This window comes from Mesoplodon bidens (genome assembly GCF_964165515.1).
Source record: "Mesoplodon bidens genome assembly, chromosome: 4".
Lineage (NCBI taxonomy): Eukaryota > Metazoa > Chordata > Mammalia > Artiodactyla > Ziphiidae > Mesoplodon > Mesoplodon bidens.
Genome location: NC_138160.1, coordinates 47262405 through 47284414, shown reverse-complemented (window position 1 = coordinate 47284414; position 22010 = coordinate 47262405). Strand labels below are relative to the sequence as shown.

Below are 22010 nucleotides of genomic sequence, written 5' to 3'. Positions count from 1 at the left end.
TATTGACACATAAATATTAATATACATTAGAGGCAGCTACATGAGTTTGCATTGTATCGTTGGTTAGGGTCAACTGTGCCCTTTCTGTAAAGAACAGGAAGGTCATATAGTAAAAGATACACTGCCAATTTCTTATTATCCTGGCTTGATTCATTTTTTTGATCCTTATGTATGTCTTGATATGTTCTTAATTTTATAGATTTTTAACAAATACATATAAATTTTGTTTTAATTTTTGCCATTAAGAAAAGTATGCATTTTTCTTTAAATTAATAATACCAAAATCAGACCTATGTGTTTTCTTTGCATCCTATTATATATAATATTGTATGTTCCCATATTATAACATTAGAATTAAGAATAGAGAACAAATTAAAACAACTGATAATAAAGTCACTGTCTTCCAAGTACTCTGATAAATTTTTCAAGAAAAATGAAGACCAACTCTATTATTCTTTCTTGTGGACGCTCTAAGGGCAAATGGGCTTAGGCTGGCATCAGAGTACCCTTGGAGTCTGCAGTTTAAGCTAGCAAGGCCTCAGTCCACAGATGAATCTGATGCCCTTTAAAGTTTGAGAGCCACTGAGAATAGATAATGGAGACATGTAGCAGGTAATTATGCATACAGAACAGTGACCAAGGATGTCTGTTTAAGGTCATTTTGCTGATGACCTGCCTGAGGTAGAAGGATAACTGACCATGTTTCTGGAAGTATTTGTTACTCAGTGATGTTGTGCAGATCTCCTTTCCGTGGGGCCTCAGCAACACAGGATAGTCAACAGCTTTGGATTGCTGATGTTTTCTTGACGGTGGGGTGTGATGAGGCTGTGTTATACCTGAAAGAATAAATGAGCATCATCACCTGGTAGATGAAAGTTATCCCAGGGTTGATCAGAGCCCCAGGGCATTATGAGAATTACTGCCTTAGTTAGCTGTTAACTAGGGATCAAGCCAGCAATCATTTTATTTCAGGACTCAGAAGAGGCTTAGTAGCCAGTAACACAAGTAAGTTTTAGCTTCACAGCATACTCTAAGGGAGTCCCTCTAATAACTTGCAAACTTGTAATAAATAGCCTTATGAAATACCCTATCAGAATTATGCGATTATTTTTAGCTTACAGTAAACCCTTTTTTATAGACGTTAAATTTGTGCTTTCTCTTTCTTTTGGGGATTGTTTGAGCATCAGTGTCTCAGGCTAGCACACTCTCGGCTCTTAGCCTGGAGCTGGTGCTGCCAACCTGTCCAAAGGCAAAGGCTGAATCTGTGTTTCTCGTAATAAAGACTTGGAATCATCAGATCAGACTTCCTGTAGATGGGAGGTCACCTGTCCTATTTTAAGGGAGGCTGCATGGCTCGCCGTGGTGGAGGGGCACTGGGGCTCACCTGGCGGATTCCCAGGCCAGAGACACCTCTGCTTCTTAGTTGTGGTGACAGTTTTCATTAATCATTCCGCCTGTATTAGTTTTTTGGTTTGTTTTTTTTTTTTTTTTTGCGGTACGCGGGCCTCTCACTGTTGTGGCCTCTCCCGTTGTGGAACACAGGCTCAGCAGCCATGGCTCACGGGGCCAGCTGCTCTGCAGCGTGTGGGATCTTCCTGGCCTGGGGCACGAACCCGTGTCCCCTGCATCGGCAGGCGGACTCTCAACCACTGCACCACCAGGGAAGCCCTGTATTAGTTTTAGGCACCAAATGATTTGCTGTTAATGACACGTACACTCCTTGTAAACATGCTGCAGGTTTTGAGTCAGTTAAGCTTTTATACATGATATAGGGGAATGGGGGACTCTGAATAGGATGTAAAGAAGTGGAAACTCCAGGCGAGAAGCTGCATAAGTCTTTTTCAAGGACTATACTACGTAAATAAATCCATAAAATGTAAATAGCATCATGAAATATTGAATAGAACACGTTAGGGGATATTTATCTTAAAAAAGGCATTTCACATAACAGCATTATTTTCTGAAACAGTGAAGCAGCGTCAGAACATACATAGAAGTAAATTTTACTTGGAAAACGAATACTTTCTGTTTATAGCAAAGATGCCTGGGTTTGGGGGGAAAAGATCTCCTCACACATTTGAACACATTAGTCGTGTTCAAAGCGTATGACTTTTGAGGTTCAAGAGCAGAGACATTTCACTGTATGAAGGTGGAGCTGGACCTAGCGACAGTACACACACTTTATTGCACTGATTGCATTTTAAAATAAGCTTTCCACAGCTATATTTGTAGCTTATAAATAGAATGTTATTTTTCTGTATAAACCTAAAATCATAGGATTTCAGTCAAAATATTCTTGAACCCCTCTCGTCCTCCTTAGCTTCTTTAAAATAGTAATTGAGGGCTTCCCTGGTGGCGCAGTGGTTGAGAATCTGCCTGCTAATGCAGGGGACATGGGTTCGAGCCCTGGTCTGGGAGGATCCCACATGCTGCGGAGCAACTAGGCCCGTGAGCCACAACTACTGAGCCTGCGCGTCTGTGCTCCACAACAAGAGAGGCCGCGATAGTGAGAGGCCCATGCACCGCGATGAAGAGTGGCCCCCACTTGCCACAACCAGAGAAAGCCCTCGCACAGAAACGAAGACCCAACACAGCAAAAATAAATAAGTTAATTAATAAACTCCTACCCCCAACATCTTAAAAAAAAAGTCATTGAATAGTATTGGATATTTCTTTATTAGAAAAGAATATATATTTTCCACACATGAGTCAGAAGAAAGATCAAATACGTATGCTTTTAGTCTTTACAGTGGACTTAAGTGGCAACAGAATGAAGCACCAGTCAATTTTTTTTTAATGACTACCTTATAGGTCTGAGTCTGCTATTTATAGGAACTAGGAAAGAAGCAGGGTTTGTCACTGCCTAAAATAGGTCCAGGACAATTGTGGGGAATGGCAGAATCTTCACTCTGGAGACATGTAGAAAGCTAAAACACCCATCTCTGTGTGAAGCCCTGAGCCTACAGCTGGGACGGGCAATATACATGTGTATAGTGACTGCCAAGATACTTGGAAAAGGAAATGGAAAAATGAATAAAGCTTTGCCTTTCAAAGCTATACTATGAACAAAATAAGCACAAGCTTGAACAGATCTGATATTGTTCATGTGTTCCAAGCTGTTCTTGTACCTTCTCAGAGTACAAATACTCCTAAGTCACATGATCTTTACATTATATACAGTGTTGGGTTAGGTGGTCCACAGTTGTCAGGAATACAACATTTTATGCTCTGGACATGTTGTAAATGGTAGGGATAATGTCTTCTTCTGCTGAGCTTACGGAGCTGCCTCTGGCAGATCCGGAGAGGAGGTTCAAGGTAATCTGGCCTAACTCTTCTTTCCCTTTATAACGGAGGAAGCTGAAGCCACAGAGTGAACTGACTTGCTGTGTGCCAAGAGCATTAGAATACACTCCCAAGATTCCAGGGATCTTTCTGTGGCCACATTAACTAGCAGACTTTCTTCTAGGTGTTGTCATGTAATGGGAATGCGAGCAGAGACGTTTAGGGGAAATTGCTTCCTAAACCCAAAATATCTCAGAATATGAAGCATAAGATAAACTTAGCATAACTGGCTTTGCTAACCTTCTGTCTCTTTCTTTCAAGACTCTGAACTTGCCTTGATGTACAATGATTCTTCTGTCCTGGAGAACCATCATTTGGCCGTGGGCTTTAAGTTGCTTCAGGAAGAAAACTGTGACATTTTCCAGAATTTGACCAAAAAGCAAAGACAATCATTAAGGAAGATGGTCATTGATATTGTAAGTAACTGATAAAAGCAAAAAGAGAACTGTGATGCATGGTGTTTAAAAAAAAAAAGAATGAGATGACAATCCGGGAAAGTATCATGTATATTTCAAGATAATGCTGCCTTTTTTGTCCCAGAGGCTGGCCCTGCTGCTGGCAATGATGCTCTACTGCTAACAGTCTGGGGCTAAGAATAATGCCAGCTTACCCTCCTTCGAGGTTTATTTTCTGAACTCCTACAGTCTGGTGGCAGACAGAGATGACTAACAAAAGCACAGGGAGCTGGCTAAAAAATGGATTCTTTTCCATTCAAAAACTGGAAAAAAATCTCTGTCAGCAGAAGTGTCATGTAGAAACATCCATGACATTAGTCTTTTCCCTATGCATGTTTTTCACAGTGATTATGAGACACAGGAATATCTCTGGTTGTCAAAAACTTAATCTGTTAAGCTTTGTACATACAAAGAAAGGCAGGGATTATCTGGTTTGGATAAGCAGAAAATTGACCAGAATATTGTTTCTGAAGTACTCCGTGAGCAGCCTTGACTCACTCCATCATAGCCCAGTAACCACTTTCTAGCACAAGGAATAGAAAAACTTCAAAACGTGCGATGATGTCTTATCTATGGAAATATCCCTTTCTAGCACCATGAAAGTGGCTGCCAGTGCCTACTGTTTCTATATATTGCACACATGTATCTGGGCTTCCAGGGAAAGTGATAGCAAAGGGGAGAAGACTCTGCCCCAAGAAGTAGTAAAGGATTCTCCCACACACAGCTATTAGACAACAGAGGGGTTCTCCATTTCTTCTCACGTTCTCCATGATATTTTTTTTTTTTTTTTTTTTTTTTTTTTTTTTTGCTGTACGCGGGCCTCTCACTGCTGTGGCCTCTCCCGTTGCGGAGCACAGGCTCCGGACACACAGGCTCCGCGGCCATGGCTCGCGGGCCCAGCCGCTCCGCGGCATGTGGGATCTTCCGGGATAGGGGCACGAACCCGTGTCCCCTGCATCGGCAGGCGGACTCTCAACCACTGCGCCACCAGGGAAGCCCTCCATGATATTTTTATGTGCAAATTCTGACTTTTTTCCCCTGGACGTTTTTTACTTATGAAAATACTCTTTGTCGGGACTTCCCTGGCTGTCCAGTGGTTAAGACTTCACACTTCCACTACAGGGCACACAGGTTCGATCCCTGGTCAGGGAACTAAGATCCCACATGCCAAGAGGTGTGGCTAAGAAAAAGAAAAGAAATATCTCTACTGTATAGCACGGAGAACTCTACTCTCAATGATCCATAATGACCTGTATGGGAAAAGAATCTAAAAAAAAGAGTGGATATATGTATATGTATAACTGATTTACTTTGCTGTACGTGTGAAACTAACACAACATTGTAAATCAACTATACTGCAATAAAAATTTTTTTAAAATACTCTGTCTTTTAAGGTACTTGCAACAGACATGTCAAAGCACATGAATCTACTGGCTGATTTGAAAACTATGGTTGAAACTAAGAAAGTGACAAGTTCTGGAGTTCTTCTTCTTGATAATTATTCTGATAGGATTCAGGTAAACCATTCGAATTTGCTGTGTCTGAGTGTGTGTGTGTGTGTGTGTGTGTGTGTGTACATGTGTCTGTGTGTCTAGTTTAGATAAGATTTATGTCTCCTTTTTTCCAACTTATAATTTTAGTAGCTATAAGCAGGATTTTTATCCAAATTCTTAATCTTGAGAATTAACCAGATAAAATCCTGTTGGCCTTTTCAAGTGGAAATGCGTTAAAAAAAAAAAAAGGTAACATCCTACAAAACCAACCACTTAAGCAGCTCTGAATTTAATCAACCATGCACATGAACAGTTTCTCTTATGATACTTAGATGTGGTAGAAGTGGCATAATTTGGGACTATTAATACAGGTGTGAACTTCACACAGACACACCATGGTCGAGCTGTCTGGAACTACTCTTACACTACATGTATTTTTAAGTGTCACAGTCATCTGATGTGAATTTCTAGTAAAAAAGGAGCAGGTGCTAAATAGAGAAGGCATTGATCTGTTTTAGGTCCTTCAGAACATGGTGCATTGTGCTGACCTGAGCAACCCAACCAAGCCTCTCCAGCTATACCGCCAGTGGACGGACCGCATCATGGAGGAGTTCTTCCGCCAAGGGGACCGAGAGAGGGAGCGGGGCATGGAGATAAGCCCCATGTGTGACAAGCACAATGCCTCTGTGGAAAAATCACAGGTGATGCCTTAAGCATAAAGCTTTCAGAGAGAACACAACTACACAGAACATTTGGTTACGCCGTATGCATGTCACACAGTATTTTATTGGGTTTTCTTAATTACTTTCTTTGGTCAAGCTCAATGTCCACCTTAGTGTTTGTAAGCCAAAAAATTCTTTGATTCTTAGAATTTATATTCATATAGTCATATATACATTCATAGGACAGTATATTCATTCATTGTGACTATATGTATATAGTATATTCATATGTGTAGAATTATTTCAGCTATCTCAATTCGTAAGTGAATAAAGTTATATGAATCCATATAGAGTACATGGCATTATTTCAGCTCTGTGGATTTACCTATGAATGGGCTATTCTAAAATAAAGTCCCAGCCTCAAGCCAAGTCCTGCCATGTAAACAACTGGAGGTTTTTTTACATCACAAACAGACTCTTGGACTCAGAGTTCGAGAAGCTAGTTTTTACCAGCTAGTAACAACATTTTTTTATTGGTCTGCTACCTAAAATAGCGACTGTTTTACCAAACTAAGGTTAGTAGTCTTCAGTTCAGTGTTCTATTTGCAGAGCGTATTATATTTTATATATTTTTCTGTAAATTCTATATATCATATATAAAAATTTAATTCAACATATTAGATACATTTGAGGGGGCTCGTTAACCTTTTCCATTGTTTCTTAGTCCCAATCGGATTTTTTTTTTTTTTAATCAGGTGGGCTTCATAGACTACATTGTTCATCCTCTCTGGGAGACGTGGGCAGACCTGGTCCATCCTGACGCCCAGGACATTTTGGACACTTTGGAGGACAATCGTGAGTGGTACCAGAGCACGATTCCTCAGAGCCCCTCCCCGGCGCCGGAAGACCAGGAGGAGGGCCGGCAGGGTCAAACCGAGAAGTTCCAGTTTGAACTGACCTTAGAGGAGGACGGCGAGTCAGACACCGAAAAGGACAGTGGGAGTCAAGTGGAAGAAGACACTAGCTGCAGTGACTCCAAGACGCTCTGCACTCAAGACTCGGAGTCCACCGAAATCCCCCTGGACGAGCAGGCGGAAGAGGAAGCCGTGGGAGAGGAGGAGGAGAGCCAGCCCGAGGCCTGTGCCATCGGAGATCACTCGCCCGACACATAACAGGGCAGAGACTTCCATGCCTTTTGTTTGTGTTTTTTGTTTTTTTTAAGTAGAAACATTGTTTCCAAAGTGCATGTCACATGCCACAACTACGGTCACACCTCACTGTCATCTGCCAGGACGTTTGCGGAACAAAACTGACCTTGACGACTCAGTCTAGCGCTCAGGAATATCATCACCAGTTTTTTCACCTCCATGTCATCAGAACGAGGGGGACATCTTCACGAAAGGCAGTGTCCGAAGACTGCAGCTCGGTCGAGCTGAAGAAGCAGAGAAAATCAACTCCAAAGTGTTTTCTGGGGAGTGTGGCTCATCAGGCAGCCCAAAAGTTGAGATGATTTGGGGGTTCTTTTCCTTTTTATTTGTTCGCAATATTTTCAGCAGAAAGAAGGCATTACATGGACGGAGAGAAGCAACAAGTGGGTCAGGAACAGGACACATTGTGAAGCTGTTACCAGGAAGAAGATGAGCCACAGAAATTGCATAATTTTCTAATTTCAAGTCTTCCTGATACCTGACTGAATAGTGTGGTTCAGTGAGCTGCACTGACCTCTACATTTTGTATGATATGTAAAACAGATTTTTTGTAGAGCTTACTTTTATTATTAAATGTATTGAGGTATTATATTTAAAAAACTACATTCAGAACTTCATCTGCCACTGGTTATTTTTTTTCTAAGGAGTAACTTGCAAGTTTTCAGTACAAATCTGTGCTACACTGGATAAACCTAATTTACAAATTTTACTTGCACCTTAGACTTCATAGCAATTAACTGATTTGTAGTGACCCATTGTTTTCTATACCAATGACTTCCATATTTTAAAAACAAAAATTGACTTTATGTTGCAGGAAACCCTTTTCGTAGGTCTTCGTTTACCGGCTTTTCGTTTCACTCTTTTCAGACACGCAGAGTTGCTCCCCTCTTACATTTCTCTTCACCGTGTGCAAAGTGAATACTTGTTCCATAATACTTTGATGTGCATTCTGTCTAATGTGTCTCAAGCCTCATGGACACTCAGTCATCAGTTGGTGTTGTCTGAAGCAGGTGAGAGATATATAAATACCCAGTAGCTAAAATGGTCAGTCGTTTTTAGATATTTTCCTACTTAGTGTCTTCTGAGAACATTTTGCTGTGGCGATAGACCCTCATTTCACAAGTGCATGTCTCTGTAATAACCCACACATTTCATGCTCGTTTTTGTTTTCACAGCCATAGTAAGAACTTTTCCACCTTGTGCTGCTTCATTATCCGTGTGTGTTTGAACCTCTGTCCACATTCACTGCGTGGGGTCTTATCACCACCATGCTGACTGATGCAAAGAACAGGTAGTCAAGTTAGAGTTAGCATTCTTTTCTGCCATGAGGTCATATATAAGGACTAGCTTTTACTTTTGATTTACGAAGAAACGTTAACAGCTAGCTAGGTAATTTTTTAACAATATTAGCAGAATATATTAACGAAGACCAGTACAATGAATGCTCTTTTGTTTCTCTCATTTCACCATGGGATTAAGAACTGTATGAGGAATATTCCTGAGAAGTGATTTTAAGTGTAGCAATGACTCTTCCTTAAAGGACAGCCATGTAACACGTAGCGCTTGATTTATCAGTTATCATTGATCCATAAGTATGTCTTGTGGAGAAGAACTTCTTTAAATACACTGACAGAAAGAAGTTGATGATGCCCCTGGCACCAGAGATTTGGCAGTATAATGCCGTTTTAAAATACTGGGCTGGGTAAGAAGATTCTGCATAAGTCAAACATTAGAGATCACTGTTGGCTAAATTTAGCATCAAGAAATGTATTACAATTTTAGAGATTGATTCCCAGTATTTACCTTCAAATGGCATCTTGGGGCATTTATTTAGTTTGGACTTCCTTCCCGCTTCAGCTCTTAATAAAGTGTTTACCTTCTCTGTGAAGAGTTTGGAGCCTGAATAATCATTTTTTAGAGTGATATCCAAGAACCCAAGTAGAGGTTAAAGGAGTATCAGACCAAATGGAAAATAAGTAAAACACTAAATAAAATTGTAACCCTGAAAAACATTTATATTGGAGATGTCAAAAGAAGCCATCTGAGGACTAATCACTAAGTCAGCAGCCAGGGAAATGACCCAAGCTGAAGATGCTATTTTACTCCCCTGAGATCCACTGATGCATAGAAATTTGGATAGAAAAATTATGTAGCTCCGATCTTTCACACAGAGCACAGGATGGGAATTGACCAATTAATTATCAGATTTCCACCCTCCTTCCCCTGTAAAACTCAGACTTTCAAAGAAAGTCTTATGTTTGGCAAGTGGTCTCACAAGAATATTTGGAAACTTGTTTCCATTTTAATTTTATTTGCCCCTGATGGAGGTTTAGAGGAAAAGGCAAAGAATCTAGTGTTTCTTCCTTTCTCCAAAATATTCTCATTCCCTCCCCTCCCTAACGCTTGGTATTTCCCCCACAGAGTGCCTAGAATCTTAATGAAAAAAAAAAAAATTAAAACAGCAATATGTCACAAAAAAATCCAGACCTGAAAAGATTTATATAACTGCACTAAAAAAGAGAGGCTTTTTTTTTTTTTCCAATTTGTTGGGTTTTAGTGGTCACATGTTGTAAAGATATCCACTGATGGACAATCAGATTGTAGAAGAGACATAATATCCAAAAGACAGGGACTAGTGCACTATACAATCTACTTCTCCTCTCCCTTCTCTTTCGCCAAAGTGTGCTTCAGAATTATGCACTGCTTTAAAAAGAATATCCTTTTACAAGTGACTTTACGTTTCCTAAAATGCCATAAGAAAATGCAATATCTGGGTACTGTATGGGGAAGAAAATGTCCAAGTTTGCATAAAACCAGTACATTTCAGCTTGCAAGTTACTAAACACAATAATGCTGTTTTAATTTTCTTTTACATCACTTAAAATTCACAAGAAAATAATGTAGATAGAACAAATTGCAGACAAGGAAAAAAAACTTGAATGAAGTGGATTTTACAGAAAGCTTTATGATACTCTTTGAATGCATTATTTATTTTTTGTGCCATGCATTTTTTTCTCACCAAATGACCTTACCGGTAATACAGTCTTGTTTGTCTGTTTACAACCATGTATTTATTGTAATGTACATACTGTAATGTTAATTGTAAATTATCAGTTCTTATTAAAACATCATCCCGCAATGGGATGGTGTTGATATATTTGGAAACTCTTGGTGAGAGAATGAATGGTGTGTATACATACTCCTTGTACATTTTCTTTTCTTCTATAAAATAGTCTTGTCACCTTAGAGCTTGTTTATGGAAGATTCAAGAAAACTATAAAATACATAAAGGTATATAAAATTAAGAAAACATAGCTGCAGGTCTTTGGTCCCAGGGCTGTGCCTTAACTTTAATCAATATTTTCTTCTGTTTTGCTGCATTTGAAAGTTAGGTAACGGTGGGGCTAGGGCTGGGCATTTTACATCTGAGCTTTGAATCTGTTGGATTTCTGGCAACAGCTGGATTTTACAGAAACACGGACAGCCTCTGGAGCATTCTGAGACCCTTTTGAGAGACAAGCCCTTAAGTACTTTTTGCCATGAAGCAGCATGGCATATACGATGGTGATTTTTCCCTATCAGATACTAACTGAGCTCTTTAGTTAGTTACATTTGATTTTTATTTTCAAACACTACTGGAAAGATATATTCTTGTCCAGTGATTATAAAAAGTCTTTTTGGCTTCTAGAGTACATGGGCAAATGAATTTGATTTGAAACTAGAGCCGTAGGTCGTGTGTGTTAGTAATTTATTCCTTGGCTTCCTGTCATGTTAAGGAAATATATAATATGAAAAAGCTCATTTTTTTAACCCTTCAACTAAGATGAACCAAATTTCCTTATGTATGTAAATCCATATATTTAAACACAAAGTTTTATATGATGCCAATTCACACGGCATAATGGATTCACCATTCTCTAGAATCTGTTTCAGCAAAACTTACATTGCTTTAGAATTTTTAAATTCAACCTTGCACAGCTCCTAAAAGCTATGAAAAATTCCCAGTGGCCCAGCCCTCAGGATGTGTGACTTAGTGAAAGGAGAGATTCTTTTTCTAGAAAAAATGAGCCTCCTTTTATTTTCTTTCTTTTTTTTTCTTTTTTTTTTTTTTTTTTTTTTTTGACACAAACTGTAGATTTCAGCAGCCCTGGCCCAAAGGAATTTGATTACTTTTGTTTTAAACAGTACAACGGGGACAATATAATTACAAAAAAAAACATCCTTACTGATTTTAGTTGTTTTTAATTTGATTTCTTTGGATATGTTTTCAGAGTGGTAAATTGTGTGTGAGCATTACAAATGATGATTCTTTTAGTGGTTTCTTAGCCTCTCTTACGGCCCATGGGGATAGTACTGTACATCAATACCTTCATATGAAATTTTTATATGCAATGGAAATAAAAGCATGGGTTGATTCTGCCTATTTATGACTCGATCTTTTACAAATAGAAGGTTATACATTTTGTAGTTCAGTCAGCACAGGTTTCCGAGGGCCATGAAGATTGTTAAGGCGGAATAGAGGAGGATAGTGACGTCATACATTACTATTGATATTCACAGTCCAATGAAACCAAATTATGTAGATTAATCTTGCTACAGAAAAAAAAAGCCAAAATTATGTAAATGGCCTACAACGTTAAGCACAGTGTTTTGTAAACAACCTTGGGAAGGAGACTTCTCTCATTGAGTATTCTGGCATACTGAAAGCTATTCAGATACTCCACAGTTATTTGTTGGGTCCCTACTCTGCAGACTACAAGGTTGTAAGGATTCAGCAGGGAGCAAGACCTAATTTCTGCTTTTGTGAGCTTACGGTCTAGAAGAGACAAAGGTATTAAACCATCCCATACACAGCATTGTAAGTGTCCTCAGTACAGCAAAGAAGCTCAGGTGCTGCAATTGAGCAGGAACCTGACCTTGGTCTCTTCTGGAGGGCCAGAGAAGGCTTTCTTCAGGAAGCAATTTGGGGCTGAGCTCTGAAGGATCGTGAGAGGTAACTTGGCAAAAAGGAAGAGCTGACACAAAGAGGAGGAGGATCCAGACAGAGAAAACATTTGCAAAAGTCCTGAGGTGCGAATGAGCTCCAGACCTCTGGAGAAATGGAAGGAAAACTCCTGTTCCAACGCTCTTTACTCCCTCACCCTGCTTTCTTTCCTCTATAACACTTACCACAAATTGACATATGCATCTGCTTGTTTATTGTCCGTCTCTCCCACCAGAGCATAGCTTCATAAGACTAGAGTCTTTGCTCACTGGTGTATCCCTCACACCTAAAAAGATGCCTGGTACACAGTAGGTGTTTAATATTTGTTGAATAGGGACTTCCCTGGTGGTGCAGGGGTTAAGAATCTGCCTGCCAATGCAGGGGACATGGGTTCGAGCCCTGGTCCGGGAAGATCCCACATGCCGTGGAGCAACGAAGCCTGTGCGCCACAACTACTGAGCCTGCGCTCTACAGCCCGCGAGCCACAACTACTGAAGCCTGCGCGCCTAGAGCCCGTGCTCCGCAACAAGAGAAGCCACCGCAATGAGAAGTGCATGCACTGCAACGAAGAGTAGCCCCCGCTCACTGCAACTAGAGAAAGCCCGTGCACAGCAACAAAGACCCAACACAGCCAAATAAATATTTGTTGAATATAGCCACCAAACTGATATTGGATTCAATCTGGTGATCCAGACATTAGGGTTGATACCATAAAAATATTCCGGTTGTTTTTTTTATTTTTGAGCTTGTCAAGATCCTGGATAAAGAGAGGTTACCGTTTTCTACCCTGTTGCTAACTAAAGATTCTGCCTCTTCCTCACAATTTCTCCTTTTTTTCCCTGAATGGCAGAAAATCCGTTTTCATGATGAGGAGAGTAAAGAAATCAGCAAAAGTTTAATCCCTAAATCGTAACTAGAATACAGTTAATTCAATAGAAAGACTGTGCTTAGCCTCTTCACCATTTCCTCCCAACACCGCAGAGAACGACAGAGACTAGAGCCTAAAGGTGACCAAATCATCCCATCCAGGAAGGCTTGAGTAAGCCCAAGTCCCCTTCCTCAGCTTACGTCCCCAAAGTGAGACTCGGGGACAAAGGAACCAGCTGCCTTCTTTTCCCCACTCGTCCCCCCATGCTGATTTAGGCCAATTTGGGTGTGCTGAGCCCACCTGAGTTTAGGTCTTTGACTGGAAACATCTCAGGTACACAGCTTTGAACCCACAACAGTAAAACATCCCACAGCAGAAAAGAAAACCATCTTCCCTGTCACCAGAGAGCACCACCCCCAGCAGGGATGCACTTACTTACAGAGCCTTGTTTTAGTGGAATTCCACCTGTGCATTCCCAGCTTTCTGATTTGGGGGCTTTTTCTTTCGTAGCTATTCTCATATCTCCAAATAGGCAATGTCAGACTCAGTGTAATGGGTATAAATCTCAGCCCATTCACTCAAGTGTGCAGGATACCCTGCTTGCTTTATTTACATCAATTAACATGGGCTTTACGTCCCCATCCTACTAGTCTTGGGAGTTTCCATCTCGGTCTTTATTAGCACATCCCCTCTCCCTCCCAACATAAAAGTGCTCTCACCTGCAGCCGAGCAGAAACACCACTCCTGGGTGTTGTCAAGGCTGCAGTGGTTCCTTACAGTTTCTGGGCTTTTTGCTTCCTTCTCACGCACGTAGTGCCCGCTGAGGCTGGGAACCCCGGTTGGGGGGTCCTACGTCCTTACGCCCACCACGGATGCAAAGGATACCACCCTCCCAAGATCCAGAGCCACTCCGCAAGATAGTCCAAAAAAAAGACAGACCTAGACAATTCCTCTGAGAGCTGGCCACGGTCAGTAGGACCCAAGCCGCAAATGAAGTACATCCCATTTCCCGTCTGGCCCTATATGAGCTGCAAACGGAGTGCAATCCACATTTGTGTCGGGCCGTATTTTGGGGCCCCCAACTGGAGGGTTGAGCTGCCTGCACAAGTAAGAACTGACAACCTGTGTGCCCCAGGCAGGCAGAAAGTCACGCCAAGTTGGCAGGATGCAAAATGAGACAAACAAGGAGGCAACGGCTGTTCCTGGGAGAGAAAGGATCCACAACCGAGGGCTCAGGCTTCGGAAAGGAAGGGAAAACTTGAAAATTTACCTTTCTCAACGGGGCGCTACAGAGATCCAAGCGAGCTGACGCTGGTAAGAATTCTCACCCTTCCTTGGCTTCTGCTGGTTTTCCTAGGAGCCCATCTGCAGGCGCCAGAGTGAGCAGGGTTTCAAGTAGAGAGTGTAGCCCTGTGTCTGTGTGAACTTGACAAGGCTTTTCACTAATTGGAATGTTCGCTTCTCCTGGGCTGTTGAAGGGAATAACTGGTAACAGCTGACTGGAGAATATTTGCGCGTCTGGTCAACCCTGGGAGGGGCCCTCTTTCAAGGGTAGATATGGGGGCATTTGAGTTGGAGTGGAAGGATTTGACGAAACCTTTTCTCCGGTGTCCTAAGTGAATGCCAGTGAGGTGATTTGTTTTGCCGATGGACCCCAGGAGGGTGCAACGGGGGAGGCCCAGGTGTTCCAGGTTTCTGGCTTTAAAGCTGTTGCAGCTGTAAGGTAACTGACTTAGTGCGCTTTTAGTGACGGCCTTGGGGTCTCTTCAGAGTGGAAAAGCAATTCATTGCAGGCTTAGTGAGTACTCAGGTAACGGAGCCTACAGGCGTCAGTGGGAATCACCTCTTTGTTCTTTAATTTTTCATTAGCCTTTTACAATGAATCTTTCAATGATGCTTTTTTGGAATCTTGAAGCTTTTGGAGGCTTCGGCATGCCAATTAAAATAGATAGCCCATTCTGTTCATTGGTTTCAGGTGCACTTCTTAAATGAACGATCTTGCCTAATTGGAAAGTTCCCATGATGGCCATTGTAATTCTAGGTTGTCTTAATAAGATTTTGCCGTTTTTGTAGATATCTATGGCTTCCTGGACCACAGTTCTTAGACTTAAAATAAGCAGGTGTGCTGGGAGGTGGCACACTCAGGTCTTTGAAACTTGAGGATCCCGTTACTTTAGTTAAGCCTTGGGTCTCTGGGAGACAAATTAATACCTAAGGGGGATGTGCTGTTGGGCTAGGGCTTTTGTGGTGTTTCAAGAAACTCGCCAAAAACTGTTTAAAAACGATGAAAGAAGATAATTTGGGTGGTATGAATGGAGAACTGCCAAAGGGGGCAGAAAGCAAGGAGCTTTTATAGGTTAAAGAATAAAGAACAAGGAAGAGACCAATAGAAAATATCTGCTTGGCTGGGGACAAATACTCAACCTTGTTTGGGGCAAGAAGCCAGAGGTGGCCTGGTGTTTGGGGATTGGCTGACTGGATACACTGTGTTTCTGATCAAAAGGAGTATTTACAGGAACACAAAAGTTATGTAAGTTTTGGTTTGTGGATGTGGCATCTCAGGCAGGAGCCGCTCCATCTTGGGCCTAGAAATTTATTTCAACAGTATTTTGTACATATCCCTAGATTAGATATGTACATACCCCTCACTAGATTATGAGATTTTGCAGAAAATGTGCTCATGTGGTCAGGCTAGTAAAGATTTAAGTCAAGACATCAATATTTGCCTGTTCCTTCTCCTCTAATACCAGCACTCCTCAAATGTGGTCCTTGCACTGACATCAGAATCAACTAGATTCTTTTTAGAAATGTGCATGATCAAGCCCCAACTCAGATCTTGGGAATAAGAATCCCTAGGGGTGGGTCCCAGAATCTGTCTTTTAACCAGTCGTCCTGTTATTCCTATGGGCCATAAAGTTTGAGAAACTCTGTTCCAGACTTCTTGGAGTTGTTTTTTCCTCTTTCTGTTTTGCAGAAAAGCAGAATAATCTCAACCCCCTTTCTAATTCACTGCATTTACTCAAAGGGATGCATGTTACAGCAGGAGTTTCAACAGGTGTCGTGGTGACAGCTAATGGTGATTGGAGGAACGGTAGAAACTCATGTTTAACCATCCAGTTTCCATCAAGCAGGAATAGTAAAGCCAGCTATTGGCTCTCTTCAGTAGCAGAGACCTCAGGTTGGCTGTTACCATCACGACAGTTATTGACATCATTACGGGTTCTGGACCCAATTTCAATGTGGAGGGTTGGAGTGGGTTCTTCATACCGACAAGGAATTCACTTACACCAGCTGGGGGTCCTACAATTCAACTTAATTCTGGCACTATCCACCTGGAGATAGTATTGGATTCCACAGGGCTACAGGACTCAGTACTAGAAGACACCCACCCTCACCCCTCCATCCCCACCTCCTCCACTTCAGAGGCCAGTGGCAAACTCAGGTCATTACCTGCACTTCTGACCTACTAGCTATAGATCGGGGGTTCCAGCGACACCCCCGTCTTGGGTTCCATTAATTTGCTAGAGTGGCTCAGAGAAATATTTTACTTACTAGATCACTGCATTATTATAAGGACATATCACTCAGCAATAGCCAGATGGAAGATATACATAGAGCCAGGTATGGGGAAACGACAGAAGTTTCCATGCCCCCTCCAAGGACATCACTCTCCCCAAGTCTACAGTTTTCACCAGCCTGGAATCTCTTCAAACCCCAATCTTTTGGCTTTTTTCATGGAGGTTTCATTACATAGGTATGATTGAATAAATCATTGTCCATAAGCGATTGAGTCAACCTCCAGCCCCTCTCCCTGGAGGTCAGGGGGTGAGACTGAAAGTTCCAACCCTCTTATCACGTGGTTGGGCCCCCTGGCAATCAGCCCCCATCCTTAGGTGTTTTCCAAGCCACTATTAACATAATAAAGGACAACTTTATCACTCTCAACCCTTGGGAAATTCCGAGGGTGCTCAGAGCTTTATGCCAGAAACTGGGAAGGAGACCAAATATATATTTTTATTGTAAGTTACAGTATTACATATCATAGTTGGCATGGGCTAAAGGGTGTAAGATTAAAATATCATTCAAAGAAGAGATGAGACAAAGGAGAGATGATCTCGCCCATATCCTCCCTGCAGGGCCATTAGTGTAATAGATGGGGACTGAGCACCTTCACCCAGGCTTCAGTTGCCCCATTCTGGCTGTCAGTCACACAGCGCATGCCCCTCTGCTTTTGTAATTGGGTGAAACCCCACAGCACAGGGCTTGGAATCTGGCATCACAAGCGGCCGCCAAAGGGGCCACGTGACACACCCAGACGTTCAGAGGGTTAATTAACTTTGACCATTGGGAATCCAGAGATGGGAGGAAGCCAGGCCGGTTCATTTCTTTTCCTTCTCTCTCTGCGGGCTACTCTGAGGCAAGGTTTCCTCTCGAAGCCACGGGGACAATCCCTGTATTGCTATCCAGTGGAAGCCCCTCCGAAGCTGCCTGCAGTGTCTCAGCTGCACCTTGTGAGGCAGTGGCCAGCGTAGAAACATCACAACCCACCGCTTCCCACCTTTCCTGCTTCTCTTTTCCTTCCTTGCTTGCTTCTTTCAGCCTTAATCCTTTTTTTTCTCGCCCCACTGCCCAAGGGTTTACACCTCCCAAGTAAACTCCCATCACTTGATCTGTGCCTCCCGCTCTGTTTCCTAGAGACCGGGGGCTCCATGCCATGCTTTACATTCAGGACAGCAGACGCATATATATACACTACCAAACGTAAAACAGATAGCTAGTGGGAAGCAGCTGCATAGCACAGGGAGATCAGCTCTGTGCTTTGTGACCACCTAGAGGGGTGGGATAGGGAGGGTGGGAGGGAGGGAGACGCAAGAGGGAAGAGATATGGGGACATAGGTATATATATAACTGATTCACTTTGTTGTAGAGCAGAAACTAACACACCATTGTAAAGCAATTATACTCCAGTAAAGATGTTAAAAAAAAAAAAAAGAACAGCAGATGCCAAATTTATATATGTTGTCCTTTGTTTAAAATAAGACCTAGCCTTGGTTATAAGGAGATTGTGCCTTTCTTCCTTTGTTCCTATAATTCTCCTCTAGCTGGCCTTTGGGCCCCTTAGCTGTGTCAGTTCCTGTTATCCATTCTAGGCCAGTTCACACCCTCCTCCATCCATTCTTCATCAGAGGCTGATGATGAAGAATGGATGGAGAGGGTGTGAACTGGCCTAGAATGGATAACAGGAACTGACACAGCTAAGGGGCCAAAGGCAGCTAGAGGAGAATATGGAAGCAACCCAAGGAGAAGTTGAAAGGATTAGTCCTTCTAACTAGAAACAAAGGACATGGGAAGAGAGATACTGTGGCGCCCTCCACCTTCTGGGAATTCTTTTTTTTTTTTTTAACTGTTATCACTATTATCTGTTTTAGACATTGAACTTCCATGTAAGGTTTGAAGACAGGGGCTGTAGTGAAAATATTTGAAAACCAGTAGTATTCCTAAGGATACTTTAGCCTTTGAGGGGGAATCTTAGTGACTAAAGGGACCAGGCTGATAACATGAAAGAATTAAGCCAGGTGGATAGTGACTGTGATAAACTGAAGAGCACACACCCCAGCTCTAGTCCACTGGGACCCTGTGGGAAACTGGGGCCCACTCCAGATCCTCTTGAGTTTTCAGGAGAACTTGGGCATCTGAAGTTTGATGTGAAATTTTCCAGTTTTTAAAGTTTGGTCATGAACTCAAATTCTTCTAAAACACTGTGTAAGGCTGACAAAGCACATCCATGGGCTACATATGAACCTAGGCCAACAATTTGGAATTCTGTTCTAGAAGGTTGGGGGTGAACTCTTCCACCTTCTGGGAATTCTTATTCGTACCCACTGTAAAGGGACACTCTTGCTTGCCTACTCTATTATTACCACCCTCCACTCCCACTTCTTCCTGGGGAATGGAAGTTGGAATTAGTTTGGGTCTTGTGAAGCCACGGAATTCTGGGGAAATTCGACCCCTCCTCAGTCCCACAGGCTGAATCTGAACCTTTTATGGAATTCCTCTGCCTTTGCCAGTGATTAGGTTAGGACAGGCTTGCAGGGCCACAATTCTAGACAATGAGATACAGGTGACTCCCAGGAAATCATCCCGCACTCTTACAAAGGGAGAAAAGGAAGGGACTGGGCTTTGGAAATGGTTCCTGAGGCTGCCATGGTTGGACTGTTATCTTGAGACCATGAGAGGAATTATCTGAAGATACAAAGAACATACTAAGGATGACAGAGTTGATGACAGAACCCGAGTCTTTGAAGATGTTTTTGAGCTGCTGAAATAATCAACTTGACTTCTAAGCTAATTATGTAAGACAATGACCAGTTTTTCATTATAATGTAAGCCATTTCAGTTGGACTTTCTGTTACTTGCCCCTGAAAGAATCGTGATGACCACCTCCACTATCTATTCCAACAATATGCCAGCCAGGGAGTCTGGCATGTTGCGAGGCATGCCTGGCACAGTGGAGAGGTTGGGGCTTTGGCCCCAATTAACTGAGTGACTGTAGGCGTGTTAATTGATATCTGAACCCTACTTTTTCTCATTTTAAATATGGTAATTATGATATTAGAATCTACTCTAATTCTTCACAGTGTTATGAAAGCAAATGAATTAATGCTAACCTCACTATAAACTTTATTTTTTTAATTTAATTTAATTTATTTATACAGCAGGTTCTTATTAGTTACCTCTTTTATACCTATTAGTGTATACATGTCAATCCCAATCTCTCAATTCATCCCACCACCACCTGCCCCTCCCACGGATCTCCCCCACTTGGTGTCCATACATTTGTTCTCTACATCTGTGTCTCTATTTCTGCCTTATAAACCAGTTCGTCTGTAACATTTTTCTAGATTCCACATATATGCATTAATATATGATATCTGTTTTTCTCTTTCTGACTTACTTCACTCTGTATGACAGTCCCTAGGTCTATCCACATCTCTACAAATGACCCAATTTCATTCCTTTTTATGGCTGAGTAATATTCCATTGTATATATGTCCCACATCTTCTTTATCCATTCATCTGTCGATGGGCATTTAGGTTGCTTCCATGACCTGGCTATTGTAAATAGTGCTGCAATGAACATTGGGGTGCATGTGTCTTTTTGAATTATGGTTTTCTCTGGGTATATGCCCAGTAGTGGGATTGCTGGGTCATATGGTAATTATATTTTTAGTTTTTTAAGGCACCTCCATACTGTTCTCCATAGTGGCTGTGTCAATTTACATTCCCACCAACAGTGCAAGAGGGTTCCCTTTTCTCCACACCCTCTCCAGCATTTGTTGTTTGTAGATTTTCTGATGATGCCCAGTGTGAGATGATACTTCACTGTAGTTTTGATTTGCATTTCTCTAATAATTAGTGATGTTGAGCAGCTTTTCATGTGCCTCTTGGCCATCTGTATGTCTTCTTTGGAGAAATGTCTATTTAGGTCTTCTGCTCATTTTTGGATTGGGCTGTTTGTTTTTTTAATATTTAGCTACATGAGCTGTTTATATATTTTGGAGGTTAATCCTTTGTCCATAGATTAATTTGCAAACATTTTCTCCTATTCTGAAGGCTGTCTTTTCATTTTGTTTATAGTTTCCTTTGCTGTGCAAAAGCTTTTAAGTTTCATTAGGTCCCATTTGTTTATTTTTGTTTTTATTTCCATTACTCTAGGAGGTGGATCAAAAAAGATCTTGCTGTGATTTATGTCAAAGAGTGTTCTTCCTATGTTTTTCTCTAAGAGTTTTATAGTGTCCAGTCTTACATTTAGATCTCTAATCCATTTTGAGTTTCATTTTGTGTATGGTGTTAAGGAGTGTTCTAATTTCATTCTTTTACATGTAGCTGTCCAGTTTTCCCAGCACCACTTATTGAAGAGACTGTCTTTACTCCATTGTATATCCTTGCTTCCTTTGTCATAGATTAGTTGACCATAGGTGTGTGGGTTTATCTCTGGGCTTTCTATCCTGTTCCATTGATCTATATTTCTGTTTTTGTGCCAGTAGCATATTGTCTTGATTACTGTAGCTTTGTAGTATAGTCTGAAATCAGGGCCTCTGATTCCTCTAGCTCCGTTTTTTTTCCCTCAAGATTGCTTTGGCTATTCGGAGTCTTTTGTGTCTTCATACAAATTTTAAGATTTTTTTGTTCTAGCTCTGTAAAAAAAATGCCATTGGTAATTTGACAGAGATTTCATTGAATCTGTAGATTGCTTTGGGTAGTATAGTCATTTTCACAATATTGATTCTTCCATTCCAAGAACGTGGTATATCTCTCCATATGTTTGTGTCATCTTTGGTTTATTTCATCAGTGTCTTCCAGTTTTCTGAGTACAGGTCTTTTACTTCCTTAGATAGGTTTATTCCTAGGTATTTTATTCTTTTTGTTGTGATGGTAAATGGGATTGTTTCCTTAATTTCTCTTTCTGATCTTTCGTTGTTAGGGTATAGGAATGCAAGAGATTTCTGGGCATTAATTTTGTATCCTGCAACTTTACCAAGTTCAATGATAAGCTCTAGTAGTTTTCTGGTGGCACCTTTAGGATTATCTATGTATAGTATCACACCATCTGGAAACAGTGACAGTTTTACTTCTTCTTTTCCAATTTGGATTCCTTTTATTTCTTTTTTTCCTCTGATTGCCGTGGCTAGGACTTCCAAAACTATGGTTGAATAATAGTGGTGAGAGTGGACATCCTTGACTTGTTCCTGATCTTAGAGGAAATGCTTTCAGTTTTTCACCATTGAGAATGATGTTTGCTGTGGGTTTGTTGTATATGGCCTTTATTATGTTGAGGTAGTTTCCCTCTATGCTTCCTTTTGGAGAGTTTTTTTCATAAATTGGTGTTGAATTTTGCAAAAGCTTTTTCTGCATCTATTGAGATGATCATTGAGATGATGGTATTTATTCTTCAGTTTGTTAATATGGTGTATCACATTGATTTGCATATATTGAA

The 22010-nt window shown here is 41.3% G+C and overlaps 1 protein-coding gene across 5 annotated transcripts in view; it reads left to right on the top strand.

Annotated features, from left to right (window-relative positions):
• The window catches only part of LOC308616889 (3',5'-cyclic-AMP phosphodiesterase 4D), a 575090-nt gene extending 563507 nt beyond the window's left edge, over positions 1–11583 (top strand). For all 5 annotated transcript variants that reach the window (XM_081233383.1, XM_081233381.1, XM_081233382.1 and 2 more), the window contains 4 exons: positions 3604–3758; positions 5192–5314; positions 5809–5991; positions 6708–11583. In XM_081233383.1, coding sequence (XP_081089509.1) covers positions 3604–3758; positions 5192–5314; positions 5809–5991; positions 6708–7124 — 878 coding nt within the window. In that variant the 3' untranslated portion in view covers positions 7125–11583. The remainder of the gene's footprint in view (positions 1–3603; positions 3759–5191; positions 5315–5808; positions 5992–6707) is intronic.
• The last annotated feature ends 10427 nt before the right edge of the window (positions 11584–22010 follow it).